The sequence below is a fragment of the Stenella coeruleoalba genome (genome assembly GCF_951394435.1).
Source record: "Stenella coeruleoalba genome assembly, chromosome: 1".
NCBI lineage: Eukaryota > Metazoa > Chordata > Mammalia > Artiodactyla > Delphinidae > Stenella > Stenella coeruleoalba.
In genome coordinates this window covers 58,554,940-58,571,761 of record NC_137169.1, presented here as the reverse complement: position 1 = coordinate 58,571,761, position 16,822 = coordinate 58,554,940, and the positions used below count along the sequence as shown (strand labels likewise).

Genomic DNA, 16,822 nt, shown 5'->3' with positions numbered 1-16,822 from the left:
GTCTGTATCCTCCTCCAAACAGCAGCCGTTTGAGCACTCCTGAGCCCAAGGGTGCACAAGCAGTCGTGTAGTTCCCTCTGGGAGGCCAGATCTGGGGAAGAGGTCCCCCCCAGTCCCACGATGTGGAAGTAGGCTCAGAGCTGTCTGGGTACCTATTCTGGGGTCCCGAGCTCCTGGACCATGTTCTAAAAATTGCGGAAGGGGTTAGGCTCTTGATGAACATGTCCTCTTCACTTCAGGGTCTTCTCATCCGGAGAGGAAGAGAACAGCTGGAAAAGGGCCAGACCGAGCGGGACCCTTGAAAAGTGTGGCGCCCAGATTCAGGACCCCTCCTGCTGTGCTGTGTCTAAGGCCGGTGCTGCTCTGAACCCTGGTCCTCCAAGGAGCGCAATATGAGAATTGATAACTTCCTTTATACCTTTCAGATTGATACTCTTGAGTTCTGTGGTTCTGGAAGTGCCCTTTAGACAGAGTTGAAAGTCCCAATTCCTAATTACAATGTTAGAAATGAAAAGGAGGTACCCTGGTGCCTAATATTCAACTCACAGATGGGAGCTCTGCTCAGTTCTTTCTTTGGACCACTGAGGCTGCCAAGTGACAAACGGTTGTAGCCATTCTGGTTCCTAACCAAGAGGATGTACAAACTCTGAGCATTGCTTCTGCCAAGCCAGGCGTTCCACAGTTTCTTATACAGACTCTTATTATCCATTCTCAGCCCTGGGTCTCTGCACAGCCTGGTGTCCTCAAGTCCAGAGTCTCCTGGACTATGTGAAGATGGGAAGATGGATGAGAACTGGGGTTCCAGCGATTCTGTGTACAGACTTTGACCCCACTACCCCGTTGTCAGCATCTTGCCTCTTCTGTCTTATGTCACACCTGGTGCTTTCCAGTTCTGAGTGGCTTGGGGGTCTGTTGGACATGTTGGCTCACTTTTCCAAAATATCCCTTCCATGGAGTTTCGGCTGTGCCCATCTCTGTGGCTGTCAGGAAATCCTACTTCATCTGTTTTTCATCTTCGAAAAAATTGTTGCAGTCTCTGGTTTGCTCATGTCACTACCATTTTTTTTTCCCCTTGTGATTTAATATCCTTTGTGTTCTTTTACTGTTTTTTTGTTTGTTGTTTGGTTTTTTTGGGGAGTTTCAGGAGTGAGAGGAGGAAAACATAAGTAGCCAGTTCACCATGTTTGACAGATTTATTATCTTTTGTTAATTTTTCATTGAAGTGTAGTTAATTTACAGTATTATATTAGTTTCAGATATACAGCATAGAGATTCAGGTTTTTTTTTGTTACAGATTATGCTCTATTAACAGTTATTATAAAATAATGGCTATAATCCCCTATGCTATACAACATACCCTTGTTGTTTTTTTATTTTATACATAGCAGTTTGTATCTCTTAATCTCATACCCCTTACATGCCACTCACCCCTTCCCTCTCCCTGCAGGTAACCACTAGTTTGTTTTCTATATCTGTTTCTATTTTGCTATATACATTCGTTTGTATTATTTTTTAGATTCCACATATAAGTGATATCATATAGTATTTGTCTTTCTCTGACATAAGCAAAGCATAATATTCTCTAGGTCCATTCACATAGCTGCAAATAGCAGAACTTCATTCTTTTTTATGGCTGAGTAATATTCCGTTGTGTGTGCTTATGTGTGTATGTGTGTATTTATATATGTGTGTATATATATATATATTTATACCACATCTTCTTTATCCATTTGTCTGTTGGTGGACACTTGGATTGCTTCCATATCTTGGCTACTGAAAATAGTGTTGCTATGAACATTAGGGTGCATGTATCTTTTCGAATTAGTGTTTTCATTTTTTCTGGATATATACCCAGGAGTGGAATTGCTGGATTGTATGGTAGTTCTATTTTTAGTTTTTTGAGGAACCTCCATACTGTTTTCTGTAGTGGCTACACCAATTTACATTCCCACCAACAGTGTACAAGTTTCTTTTTTCTCTACATCCTCACCAGCACTTGTTTTTTGTAGACTTTTTGGTGGTAGCCATTCTGATGGGTGTGAGGTAATATCTCACTGTACTTTGACTTGCATTTCTCTAATATTAGAAATGTTGAGCATCTTTTCATGTGCCTGTTGGCCATCTGTATATCTTCTTTGGAAAAATGTCTATTCAAGTCTTCTGCCCATTTTTTAACTGGATTGTTTGTTTTTTTGATATTGAGTTGTATGAGCTGTTTTAATATTTTGGATATTAATCCCTTGTCAGTTGCATCATTTGCATATATTTTCTCCCATTCTGTAGGCTGTCTTTTTGTTTTATCATTGCTTTCCTTTGCATGCAAAAACTTTTAAGTTTAATTAGGTCCCATTTGTTTATTTTTGCTTTTATTTCTTTTGCCTTAGGGGACAAATCCAAAAAAATATTGCTGTGATTTATGTCAAAGAGTGTTCTGCCTATGTTATCTTCTTTATGGTATCATGTTCTACATTTAGGTCTTTAATCAATTTTGAGTTAATTTTTGTATATGGTGTGAGGAAATGTTGTAATCTCATTCTTTTACATGTAGCTGTCCAGTTTCCCCAGCACTACTTATTAAAGTGACTATCTTTTCTCCATTGTATATTCTTGCTTCCTTTCTCATAGATTAATTGACCACAGGTGTTTGGGTTTATTTCTGGGCTCACTATTCTGTTCCATTGATCTATGTATCTGTTTTTGTGCCAGTACCATGCTGTTTTGATTACTGTAGCTTTGTAGTATAGTCTGAAATCTGGGAAGGTGATACCTCCAGCTTTATTCTTTTTATCTCAATATTGCTTTGGCAATTCTGGGTCTTTTGTGGTTCCATATAAATTTTAGGGTTATTTGTTTTAGTTCTGTGAAAAAGGTCATGGGTATTTTCATAGGGACTGCATTAAATCTGTAGATAGCTCTGGGTAGCATGGCCATTTTAACAATATTAATTATTCCAATACAATAGCATGGGAGATCTTTCCACTTCTTTGTATCATCTTCAGTTTCCTACATCAGTATTTTATAGTTTGCAGAGTATAGGTCTTTTATCTTCTTGGTTAAGTTTATTCCTAGGTATTTTATTCTTTTTGATGTGATTCTAAATGGGATTTTTCTTTTTTACTTTCTTTTTCTGATAGTTCATTATTAATGACTGAGGGTTTAAATGATACTAATAAAGGAGCGGGTGCTGATGTTCATGAAGGTTTGGTCTATATCAGAATGGCCTCAAATTCCTTCTTTCCTGCATTATTTCCTTCTCTTCCTAGATTTCCTCAGAGAACCAGGGATTCATCACACTGTCAAATTGTCTACAGGCCACACTGGGTCAGTGGAAAGAACAGCCCTAATTTTCCAGACAGCAATTATTCTTATCTTTCCCTTGTGACCTGATATTCAGGTTCCAGAGCCTAGAACTGAGCCCAGTCTCATAACCCCAACCAAGGTCATTTTGGAAATGTAGTCTGTGCTTTTTTTCCTCCATTAAGACTCCTCTGTTCTTGAACTTGCTCAACAGAGTATAAAACAGACAAAATGGGTAGAGGCAGTTTTAATTACTCTAATCTCCTTAATGAGTTCTATGGTGAGTTAAACCCATTCATGGTCCTTATTGATATGGAAGTGTATGTGAACGTTCCTTTGCACAATTATGAACTTATTATTATATTCCTGTCTGTGCATAAGTCTTTAATTTGGAATATTATATTCCTGTCTGTGCATAAGTCTTTAATTTGGAAAAACCCTTTACCTCTTATATTAACTTTGTCCATACTCTGAAGAAGGGGTTTTGAGAAGCAGCAGAGCCTATATTTGAGAGCTTCTTGGGAGTAATTTTAAAAAGGATGCTTTCAGACTAGATTGTGTCCTGAAGAAAGCACCCAAGGTACTTAAATCATGTCTCTGAGGGGTGGCTGAAAAAGTTGGTCATTTTTATCAGAGAGGAGAGGAAACACAGGCAGATGAGTTGCAGGTTTCAAGTGCCTAAGGAACTTTTGTGGAAAAAGGATCTCATCTGCTGTGGGACTCCTACAGGCAGACCTAGGACCAGTGGTGCAAGTTAAGGAGGATGAATGCTGACCGTGAGTTGGAATGTGACCATTTGAACTGCCTCAGAGAGAGTGAGACCCCCGCCTCTGGAGGACTTTAAGTGGATGCTCTTTGACTCCTTGGCAGAGCAGTTGGTTATGGGAGGGGACCCAACGTCCAGCTTAGACAGTCGTCCTATGACTTTTAAGTCCTCAGGTTTGGAGAGTCAGGTTTGGCATTTGATAGGAACTGATACGTCTCTTTTGTCTTATTGGTTTCCATGGTAGAGCCTGTAAGAATTTTTAAACTGTTTCCAAAGTATCTTCCCAGAAGCTGTTTCTGAATTGTGCATCCTTTCTCTTGCAGGAGAAAATGCAGAAGTTTCCATGGACGTTTCCCTGGCTTACCGAGATGATATGTTTGCTGAGTGGACTGAAATGGCCCATGAGAGAGTGCCCCGGAAACTCAAATGTACCTTCACCTCCCCCAAGGTAGGGTACCTTGAAGTCTCAGTTGATGGGATTTTTTATTTGGTTTCCAGGTATGTGGGAACGTTTGCTCAGACACATTTCTTGTTCCTAAGCACGCATGAGCCCCAAAGGTTAGTAGTCACCGTCCTTTGTCCTAAAAGAGGGCAATGTAGATATTTCACGTCCCTGCAAAGGAGAAAAGAACAGAAGAAGGAATGTCTGTTTGAAGTGATTTAGTTGTTTCTTTGAAATACCTCCATAAAAATAAATTCTTGGTTCTTTGGATATTAACAAAAAGTGTTTGAAGATCATTGCTAAGTTAATTTTAGATGTACAAATCTGTTCATATTGGTTCCATGCATGTGTCTGCTTCTCTGTTTCATCGGCATCTCTGTTGCCAAGTCAGTGTGCAGGTGTGAAGACTAACAATCCCAGAGAACAAACACCACAGACACAAAGAGGACCTGAGGGAGAAATCTAGTTTCCTTTGAGACCTCTCAGTTCTCTTACATACTTTTAGGACTCTCCCTTCTTTGGTTCTTCCAGGAAGACTCATTTAACCACCAAGGGGAGGAAAGCCACTATCCTTCACTGAGAGTAGGGAGACACTTTCTCTTGGACAAAGGCCTTAGATTCTCCAGGAAGTAAAATACAGGCATGGACTCAGTGACCCTCAGAGGATAGTGGGATTTGTCTGTATAAGGACCAAATCAGAATTAGTGAGGGGCCCTTTTCCAGTGCCACATGCTGCCCTCACACATGCCTCCCCAAGATTCTGTCCCCCTCCCCACTCACCACCCCCTTCCCCCCTTGAAAGTCTCTGTGAAGTTGAAATGGAGCCGTAGTTACTGTTACTCATGGCTACTCACATTCCTCAAGAATGTTGACAAGGAGTACCACCTGCTAGGTGATCTCTGATGTCCCTTCACAGACATAAATAGTCTTGTTTTCTTTGCATGAAATGCACGAGAGACCAAACTGCACTGAAGCACATTCCTGATTATGTCATTTGTCACTTGATATCTTCAGGTCAGTTGCTCCTGAAGGATTTGGGCTACTTTGTAGTACTCGCTCTGTTGACTGATTTAGTTCCGCTCTTCTCCTAACATTGGCCTTTCCTAACTTCACTTTTGCCTATAACTGGAAAATTGGGGTTCCCTGTGGAATGGTAAGAATGGCAGGTTGAAGCCTCTGAGGACCATGCCCCTGCCCTGTCTGTCCTGCCCCGAAGAGGAGTAAGATGGGGCCGGGCAGGTTCATGAACATTAGTTAAAGGCCTGGATTTGGAGCAAAACATACTTGGCTTCACTTCCAGGCTGTTTCACTTACTGACTGCATGACCTCAGGCAAGCTTGCTTCAACTGTCCAAGCTTCAGTTTCTCCTTTGCAAAATGGGATAATAATACTTGCCCTGGGAATTTTTATAAGGACGAGATGAGATAATGAACCTTATCACTTAAAATCAAGTCTGGGACATGTTTCACCAGTCGGGCCAACAGGACAAAAGGTATAAATTAAAGCTCTCATGGGCAAACCATGCACCCTACACATAAGCATCTTTTGGGGCACCTGGTGTTTGTTAATTCTCCCTCCCCAGGTTCCCTATACAAGAGCTATGGGAAGTGTGGTCTAAGGACTAACAGTGTCAGCATCACCTGGTAGCTTGTAGGAAATGCAGGTTCCCAGGGCACACCCCAAACCCATGAATCAAAATCTCAGCATGTAGGACCAAGGAATCTGTGTTTTAACAGGATTTCAATTCCTTCTCTTAAGCTTGATAAAGTTTGAAAGTCACTTCAGTAGACCCTTTGCTGAATGGTCAAATATAGGGTTCCCCCCACCCAAAAGCCATCAGGAATTGTTTTGGGTAGGCCTTTGGGGGCAATCTATAGGTAAAAATGAATGGTCAAGAGAAATTGGAGGTAGCAAGAGAGAGATATGTAATATTTCTAGACCTTTGTATGCAATGGAGGAAATTAATTAAAAGTTGACCTCATCATTCAGAGGTAAGACTGGTTGGCTGTCTAAGCTAAAGGATATAAAGCTTTTGGATATGGAATATCAACCTCAGAAAAGGGAAAAGTCATTTCTCACCTTACGTATACACTTAGAGGGCACTGAGAAGCAGAGTCGGGGGAGGCCGTTAAGAAGACTGCAACTGCTTCTTAATGACAGTTGCTTAATTATCTTTAGGATGTGTTGATCCCTTTCAAGAAAGATATTAAACCTTGAAAAGTGTGAAGGAAATGAATCATCAAATCTATGCTTTTTGATTGCAGTGAAATTTAGACTTGAGTTTGAAGATTAAATGAGAAATTGCTTTAAAGCTTTTTAGTCCCTGGTGGATTGTGAAGTTAAAAAAAAAAAGTCAAGTTGCCACCTGCTGTAATTTGTCCTAATTAGCCAGGCTTATGCTGGATTTGGGGGAGGGTGGAGGGGCATGGGGGAAAGGAAAAGGAGGGAGGAAGAGAGAGAAGGAAATCTTTCTTTCTAAATGTGCTAAATACTGGCAGAGGCAGAACCTCAGTGAATAAGGAAAAGTCCCCAGCAGGATACAGTGAATTTGTCTCTGAGACAGGTAGGCCAGGCCAGGATCCCAGAACCCTGTGTGTCTCTCTCATTTGTTGGACTTAGGTAAATTTATCTCATGTGATGGTGTTACCCTCTCTGTAGAGACAGGGAAGTGGAGGACACATAAAGACCCATGACAGGGCATTAGAAGGAACCCCAGAGATCATATAATTAAACTTTCTTGCTTTACTTAGGAAGCAAGTGAGGCCAAATGAGGTGGATGACCTTCCCTAGGTACCCAGCAAGGGGTGAGGTCAGGACGAGAATTTCAGCCTCCTGGCTTGAAGTTCAGTGCCCTCCTCATCAATGCCTGCCTTCAGGCATGTCTGAGGCAAAACAGCATTCCTTTCTTCCTGCTGCACTCACGAGTCCTCCTCTGCATCAGAGCTGGAGGCTGGACTTGGGAGACCCACGTCCTCAACTCAATTCTGCCATGACTTTTGGACCTTGGGTGAGCCCCATAATCAAGTCAGTGGCATTAGACTAAATAAGTTTTGTTTCCTTCAAACTCTCACTTTCTATAAATAAGACCCTGACTGGAAACACATCAGAAAACCCACCTCTTGCTGTTACCATAGCAGGTAATCAGCCTCCTGAGTGCAGCTTCATCTGAGCCTGAATTAGAGCCTGTACTGTATTTTCAGTAGTTCTGCAGAGTCCTAATAATAGCCTTGATTTGTAAGTATAAGAGAAAGGAGCAGAGGGGAGAGGAAGACAGATCTATACAGGAAAACTCAACCAACCCGAAGCTGGGGTTTGGAAAAGAAGGATCCTTTCTACAGAAGAATTTTTAAAATCTTATATGCCGTGTCTAATCAACTGGTATTTCTGATAAGAGCCCCTTAGACTGTAGAGGATGAAAAATTATCATGATTGATTAGTGATGTCTGCCATGAATGGGAAATGGAAAAATGGAAGTGCATAAGCAAGATATTTGCCTGCTCTACCTCTACTTATGTCATGTGTGTCTTCCATTCCTGTACAAAGGTCTGTTTATTGCACTCTAAGCTCTGACTGTCCAGTAAAGAGCCCTCCCGCCCCATCCCCTGACCCAAGATCACAGAAGAAACGGATTGCTTGGTATCTTGCTTTTGATTTCTCCACTGGACTTTTTACTCTGAAGATTTACAAGAAATTTTGGAGGCCCTGAGAATTCAGGCTTAGGAACACCAAATCAGTCCCCCATCACTTCATCAGGAGGTGACAAGCAAACATTGAAGCTGGCATACAAACCCAGCAGTGAAGACAAGACACTCATTTGCTTTATCAGGGAAGAGTCCTCGGTTGCTGAAGCTCCTGCCTATATGTGTCCGTACTTACCCGCTTCCCCCACATAGCTGGGACACATAGCCATGTGTCCTGTGAAGGTAGAGCAGAATTTAGTTTTCAAAAGCAAGTTGTACTACTTGCCAACCTCCCACTTCCATGTGCTGGCTGGTACCTCTTAAATTGCTTGGCAGGAAGTCCAATAGGCTTTTCTAGAAACTGAGCTAAATTTTTGTTTATTTAATTTCTGCTCCCTCTGCCATCTTGTCTCTTGGGCAGTTAGAAAGCTTTAGAGGCAGAGAATTGCGAGTGGTCATCTCTAGCAAGCTAATCTCATTGTTTCCTTTCATCCCCCTATGTCTTCCCCAAATTCCAAGGGCTCCTCGGGTAGCTTCTTTTTTTTTTTTTTTTTTTTGGTCAAATCAATAAAAAGTAGATATTTTCAGCTTCTTGTAGCTTCTCCTGCAGGCCAAAACCATGTAAATAAGTAGTCATCATCCAAGAAAGTGATGAACATTAGCAAGGGCTTCCTCCTGGACATTTGAGTTGACTGTTCCACAGAGCCTTAGAGGTCTCCGATGGTATGCTGCGAATAAAATTGTAGCCCTGGTAGACCGGGTTAGTCTGACGTGAGGCTCTAATGAGGACTGAAGAGCTGAGAAAGGTGTCGAAATAGAAGAAATTTCTGCTTGTTACCTAAAATTTCTGGTTCTATCTCGAATGTGGCTGGGTTTTATTTTTATCTTTTTATAAATTTATTTATTTCTTTTTGGTTGTGTTGGGTCTTCATTGCTGTGTGCGGGCTTTCTCCAGTTGCAGCGAGTGGGGGCTACTCTTCATTGTGAGCAGCTTGTAGATGCCATGCCTCCAGTGTACCCTATTATCTGTACCTCTGAGGGATACCTTTAAGCATTAGCTTTTTAGAATTGGTGATATGAGGCAAAGGCAAGACAATTCAGACATAGTCTATTGGAAATAGTGACCGTGCCTCAAACCCTCCACTCTTCTTCCAGACCGCAGAACATGAGGGCCGTTACTATGAATGTGACGTCCTTCCTTTCATGGAAATTGGGTCTGTGGCTCATAAGTATTACCTTCTAAACATCCGGCTGCCTGTGAATGAGAAGAAGAAAATCAATGTTGGGATTGGAGAGATTAAGGATATCCGGCTGGTGGTAAGTGAATCTGATTGATCCAGGCAGCCTGTCACATCAGAGCACTGGCTAAGAACACTGGTTGTGAGCATGTGTATTGGAAAGACGCTCCATCTCAATCTTGAATTTTCCATGTCTCAACTGTTTCATTAAGAAGTAAGAAGAATAACAAACCCATGGAAATGGAAAGTAATGCAATTATTGTGTCCATTTAAGATTTTATTATGATGGTCATGATTATATAGTGAATAACACCAAGATAAAAGTAATTTTTTTTTTACATGTTTCACCTTGCAAGCACAAATGTTAAAGGGAGCAGTCGTGATTTAGGTTCTTTCCATTTTATCTCTTTAGTAGGGGAAAATAAAGAATGTGCAGCATGACTTTTTATATCTAATTTAGGTTTTTTTACGTCTAAAAAACAAATACATATTTACTCTAGAAAATTAGAAGCACAAATAAGCACAGAGTAGAACATAAACGTTACCTGTAACGTCCTGCCATCTAGAGAAATAACCACTTTGAGGTTATGCTGTATCTCCTCAATTTTTTTCTCTGTGTATATAATCCTTCCCTTACAAAAAAAAGGCCATCATACTCAACTGACTCTTTCATTCCTTGCTTTTTAAAATTAATTGTATGTATCTTTCCATGGAAGAAATTTTGAGAATATTTAAAATGTCTTAATTTGGGATTATTCTACATGAAACCCAGAATTTCAGTGTTTCTGTATCTTCATTAGCAAATACTAAAAGCACTTTGATACAGTGGTTTTCAAGAGTTTCTTCACTGTGAAATATGGTCGCTGGTGCTTATGTATATACCAACTTTCATGGGCATACCATGTCAGTAGGCACCCACAAAATCTTTTTCATTTCTTGAAGAGAGAATGTGTTTATATGCAACTCCTGTGGCAATGACATCCATTCCACCCCTTCCTCTCCACTAAAGGAAGGATATTGTAACACAAGTAAGGTATAATGAAATTTTATGGGAATAACCTGAAAGCCATTCTAACAAATTAAAAAAAAAGTTGTTATCATTAACAATACTGTATTAATAGAAACAAATCACATTACAACCGTATTCCAACTGTTGGCACAATGTAGGCACTCAATATTTGTCTAATGAGTGTATTAACCAGACACCCACATATTACTGAATGCCCACATATTATTAAAAACGTGATGGAAAATATTTGTGTTGAGATCTGGGATTGATTCACCAATGAATGACAAGGGTGTGTGTAAAGTTACATATGTATTCAAGATGTTGATAATATAATACATTTCTCTGAGTTCATAAAGAGTTTGTGACCAAAAAAAAATTAATGGTATATTGTGAATACAGTATAAATATACTTTGTAGAACTGCTTAGCATTCCACAGTACGGATTTACCTTAACACGTTTTACCAATGCCAACATTTTGGGCATCTAAGATAGCTCCAATTTTTCAATGAAAACCTTATAGACAAATCTTTGATCATGTTCTTAATCGTTCCCTTAGGATAGAGTGAGTCTATCTTTATGCCTTTTGATTTATATTTCTACAGTGCCTGAGGAGGGACCCAGGCAGGTAGGATGAGGACAGTACATGCTGTGAATGTTAGCGCTCATTGATCTTGAAAGTTCAGCAAAAAAGATCTCCATTTACCTCTCCCCAGAATGCATCTGCTGGTAGAAAATAACACTAAGATATATTGACCTTCAAAATTATGATTGGTCTCTATCTAGGGAATTCACCAAAATGGAGGCTTCACCAAGGTGTGGTTTGCCATGAAGACCTTCCTTACACCCAGCATCTTCATCATTATGGTGTGGTATTGGAGAAGGATCACCATGATGTCTCGACCCCCCGTGCTTCTGGAAAAGTAAGAGCTGATTTTGGAGCACCCTTAAGGAACGCTGGCATCCTGTGATTTGCCTGCCATGGACCTGGTTTTGCTGGGGGCCTAGTTCAAGTGGTCAGTGTGTTATCAATACTTGGGCTGGTGATTTGACCGCAAATCAGCCTGGACTCCTTTTTCTCCTTCAGCTTTCATGTGCAAATTATTATTAAATCCTAGGGGTTCTGCTGCTCTCATATTTCCAGCTCTCTGTTGTATCTTTGCTCTTCATTCCCATGTTCTGCATCAGATACTTCTCTCTATTACAGTGGACGAACTGCCTTGCTGCTAACTGATCCCAACCCCTCTCACTGCCAGACGGATTATGTTTCTGTAGACATAGCCCCTTTCTCTCCCACATTATTGACATTTTCCTTTCTGCTGGATTATTCCCATTAATACACAGGCACACTCTGCCTTCTCCCATTCTTAGTCAAAACTCTTTGTACTTCCCCCTGAAGCCACCACACCAATTTTCTGCTCCTTTTTACAGCAAAACTCCTCAAAAATCTTGTCTATATATCTTCTCCTCCTGCTTTTTCTTGAGCTCCTTCAACCCCTTATTAAAATTGCTCAGCAGAATCATCAGTGACCTCCACATTCCAAATCCAGTGCTCATTTCTCAGTCCTCGCTTTTCTTGACTTGTCATTAGCATTTGGCGTAACTGATCACTCCCTTTTTCTTCATAGAGGCTCCTCCACATTCTCATTGTTATTCTCCTTTGCTGACCACTCAGTCTCCATGGCTGTTTCCATCGATTTTTCCGACCTCTTCAACTTTGGACTCGGTCTTTGGACGTCTTCTTTTTCTTAGCTACGCTGCTTTCCCTGGGTGATCTCATTTAGTTTTGTGGTCTTAAAAAATCTTCTACACTCTGATGACTCTACATTTACATGGTCAACCTCAGCTTCTCCCAAATCTAGACCCAAATATTCTACCTGTTTACTTAACATCTTCACTTACACAGAAATGTAACACATACGAAGAACACTTGTTTTCCTCTCACTTCAAACTTGCTCCTCTTCGGGGCCTCCTGGTCTTAGGAATTGGCAACTCTATCCTTTCAGCTGCTCAGAAGCAGCTGAGCAGACGTGTAGGAGGCATCCTTTACTTCTCTTTCTTCACACGCCTCTTCCAACACACCAGGAAATCTCACCATTTCCATTCCTGCCACCCTAATCTAACTCACCATGATTTCTCATTTCTCACCTAGATTATAGGAAATAGCCTCTTATTTGCTATAAGATGCTCCTCTTGTTTCCATCATTTTCCTTCCTGAAACCTATTCATACAGCAGCCAGACTGTTCCCTTTTAAGTAGAAATTGGATGATGTCAGTGCTCTGCTCAAAGCTCTCTATTGGCTTTTCATTTCCTTTGCTCTGGCCTATAAACCCTCGATGATCCCAGCTCTTCACCACCTCTAAATTTTATCTCCTATTCTCTGCACCACCCACCATCCACCTTGATGGTTCTCAGACAGGCCCAGCATGCGCTCACCTTAGAGCCTTTGCGCTTGCTATTCTCTTCAGCTGAAGTGCTCTTTCCCAGGTATCATTGTGGCTCAATGCCTCATTTCCTTCAGGACCTGATATAATTTCTGTCTTAAAGGCTTTTTCCCATCTACCTTATTTAAATTGCACCCGATCTCTCGCCATTCTCCTACCTTGCTTTATTATACTTCTTCATAATACTCATTCTCTATTTATTTATTATCATTCCTCCCATACCCCTCCACTCACCCCATCTGAATACAAGCATCACTAGAGCAGAATTCTTGCCTACTTTGTTGACTGCTATATCCCCAGCATTTAGAATAGTGACTGGAACATAGTAGGAGCTCAATAAATATAAATTTGTTGAATGAATGAATGGAATGATGTCACTCCATTGCTTAACCTTCTTATTGGATCCTCAGTCCTTTCAAGATAATTTTCAAATTCTCTAATGAGGCATGCAAGTTTCTTTACCAGCTCAGCCTTCTTTATTTCTCTGGTATCATGTCCTGTCATTTCCTGATATGTGTCACATACAGAACCCCAAATGCTTCAGGCTGTCCCAGACTCCCGTGCCTCCCTCCAGGCTCTTCCCTCTGCTTGGAATGCCCTTCCACCTCCCTAATCTTGACTCACAACTCAGTTCAATTTCTGTCTCTATCAAAGTGAGAAGTCCTGGTAGCAGCCTGTGCACACTTCTGTCACATTACTTATCACACTTTGTCTGGCTCAGCCACTGAATATACCTCCTTGAAGGAAAGAACTGGTGCTATTCACTTAGGTATGTATGTCCCTAACAAAATGCCTGGTACATGATTTGTGCTTAATAAACATATCATGGGTATGAATGAAAGTGTCAATAAGTCAGTAACAAAATGAGTGATATTTTGATAGAGAAGTGGAAATAATAGGAGAAAGGCAAAATAAAAATGAAACAAGCAGCTAAAATAATTTGTATTTCATATGGTTTGGAGTCATGTATTATTGAAACAAATATGCTTGTATACTTTATAGTTGCTGAGGATATCATAATAATGAGTGTTCTTAACGATCAGGTTAATGATAACCTGAATAGGTAAGAGCAGATAATTATATTCAGTGAGGTCTGTTTAAGAAGGCAAGGGAGGGTGAAAACACTGTAGGAAGCTCTTGATCTGAGGTGGCACCGAGATAAAGTCCAGAGCATTCAGGAGGTTAGGTTCAGTTACTGTGTAGAAAGATTAATGTAACACTCCTTCATTCTGCAGTGGTGCCAGTGAAAGAAGACATTCAGCATGTCCGTGTAAAGACTGATTATGAGAGCAAAGAAACTGATCATATGGCTTCAGTCCCAATATGTAACATCTCAGTTCCCAAAACTGGGTTTTGATTTTTAAATCAAAAATGTTTTGCCTCCCAGATGCAAATAAAGTAGTTTCATAAAGTATTCATCCCAGATGAATAAAGTAGTTTTCCTGATATTGTCTCACCATCAGAGTCATCTTTGCCCTTGGGATTTCCATGACTTTTATCAATATCCCAGTGGAATGGTTTTCCATTGGGTTTGACTGGACCTGGATGCTATTGTTTGGCGATATCCGACAGGGCATCTTCTATGCAATGCTTCTCTCCTTCTGGATCATCTTCTGTGGTGAGCACATGATGGTAAGAGCACCCTGGGGAAGAGGCAGTGGGTGAGGCAGAATAAACTAGTGGTTACAGGAGTAGTGAGCTCAAGAGCCCCGGAGTCAGACTCATGGTTCAGGTTCCTGCGTTACCACTTATAAACTAGCTGGCAAGTGACTTGACCACTCTGATTCTCAGGTTCCTCAACTATAAAATGGGTTTTAAAGGCTAATGTGTAGGTTTTCCGTGAGGTTTAAATGAGATAACATAGACAAGTATTTAGCAGAAAGTAAACGCACAAACATTAATGATTATCACTCTTTCTTGTCCTTTGGCTTCAGCTCTGCTTGTCCCTAGGACCAAGGTAACCGCCAGAGAATGTGGGCCGGGCTCTTTCCAGCCGGCACTTTGTCCAGGTGGCCTAGTAACCCCTATTACCCTGAAATACTGACCTCCCTGGTCTCAGTTTGCACAGACACCAAATCATATTTCAAGAGGGATTGAAGATACCATGGATAAAAATAAGAATGGTGCAGTCATCACGTTGTGGCTAGGAGGATAGGCCAGCTGGAGCTTGGTCCTTGTGTCAGGCACATGGGCCTCATAGTAGAGCGGACTGTTTTTAAATTCCTTTATGGTTGGATCATTGCTTCTGAAGCCTCGCAGCCCTTCCACAAGAGCAGTGGGCGGAGAGAGAGGCTTTTCCTTACAGCTGGGGTGGGCACGAGGGGTCCTTCAGCCCTCGGCAGCAGGGATGGGAGTTGAGGGGACTCAGGTGCAGCAGCAGGACAGCCAGTCTGGGTGGATTTCCTAGCCTGGATGCTACGACATGTCTTTTACCTTTCCCTGTTTTCTCACTTTACATTCCTTCATTTTCTGTCTCTTAACATCTTTGTATGTCTATCAAGAGGAATCATTCTTCTTTTTCATGAAGATAGACTTTATTTCTATTTTCCTAACCATAAGAGACCTCTTACACTTGACGTATTTTAATGCATTTAAGTCTTTATTTTGTCCTCTGGGAACTACTCCACCTGAAAAAACACAAGTGATAAGTCACATAGGAATTTAATTCTGAACGAGTTATTTTGTGGATCACAGAACTTCCACTATCTAAGGTATGTAGGGGAGCAAAATTTGCCACTCAAAACCAAAATATCTCTTTGACGTGTGAATTATTTCTAACTGAAACAATCAAGGTTCAAAGACTCAGGAAGAAACTTGGACCTTCCCCCTAACTGCCTAAAAGAATTTCAGTAGAGGCCCTGTTGCCTGAATAGAGCTATCACCAGAGACATCTGCAAGAATATGGGCTGGGTGTGGTGGGGAAGACTCTAGGCAGGGCCTCAAAAATCAGTTTACTCCATCTCATTGCGTCTGCAGGGCCCAGCAAACACTTATTTACCAAACATTTGCTTTTCCATCTCCATGTGAATTGCCTTCCTTCCCTTTGAAGTTCCAAACCACTACCCCCAACAGCCTCTTTTGTCTTTAGCTGAAGATGGTATTTAAGAGGTGAGGGTCAGCAGTCTGGTGATTAGGTCAAGGTCTTTATAAAAGCTAAGCAAAGGGTGGATCTATTTTTTAGAAAATTTATGGAAGATGTCAAGAAAGAGTTGATAAGGCTCTATGATGTAATTTTTTTTAAAAAAACAAAAAGATATGTACAACTTAGAGAAATGTTTTCCATTTGTGAACACTATGTTTCTTATCTGTATCATGAAGGAATTATGGGATGGGTGCATTTTTCTCTAAATTTTCCACCCATTTATCGCTATCCAAAAAAAAGGGAGGTGAGGGTTTTGGCCATTTGGGCAAGTTACTCAGTTTTCCTGGGACTATCCTATGTTATTAAACTTTTGTTTGATTTTCACCTTGTTAATCTGTCTCATGTCAGACCAGCCAGAAGAACCTAGAAGGGTAGAGGAAAATATCTTCCTCCCTGACAGGTACAAGGCCTTTCTTTGTGTTCCCTCCTGTGGCATCCCGTCCTTATGAGAACAGGATGAGAGCCCTTATGGATGGGCTCGTATGCTGGTCTAGCACGATGCTTGATACACAACAGGTGGCCAGCAAGGATTGTTGGATGACTGAGTCACCTATGGAATTGCTTTGCTCTCCCACATCTTTATCTCATTTTTCAACTTGGCTTTCCTCAGGATCAACATGAACGGAATCACATAGCCGGGTATTGGAAGCAAGTCGGACCAATTGCTGTGGGCTCTTTCTGCCTCTTCATATTTGACATGTGTGAGAGGTGAGCAGGGGGATCGTGGGACTCTGGGCTGAAATGCATGTCACCAGGTCCACTCCCAGCTCTTTTGAAAAGGAGAGGGGGTGGTCGGGAGCCTGTA

At 41.2% G+C, this 16,822-nt stretch overlaps 1 protein-coding gene across 3 annotated transcripts in view; it reads left to right on the top strand.

The window, feature by feature from the left end:
• Window positions 1-16,822, top strand: part of WLS (Wnt ligand secretion mediator) — a 105,487-nt gene that overhangs the window by 61,149 nt on the left and 27,516 nt on the right. For all 3 annotated transcript variants that reach the window (XM_079930569.1, XM_079930568.1, XM_079930570.1), the window contains exons 3-7: window positions 4,387-4,511; window positions 9,341-9,502; window positions 11,217-11,353; window positions 14,339-14,507; window positions 16,628-16,725. In XM_079930569.1, coding sequence (XP_079786695.1) covers window positions 4,387-4,511; window positions 9,341-9,502; window positions 11,217-11,353; window positions 14,339-14,507; window positions 16,628-16,725 — 691 coding nt within the window. The remainder of the gene's footprint in view (window positions 1-4,386; window positions 4,512-9,340; window positions 9,503-11,216; window positions 11,354-14,338; window positions 14,508-16,627; window positions 16,726-16,822) is intronic.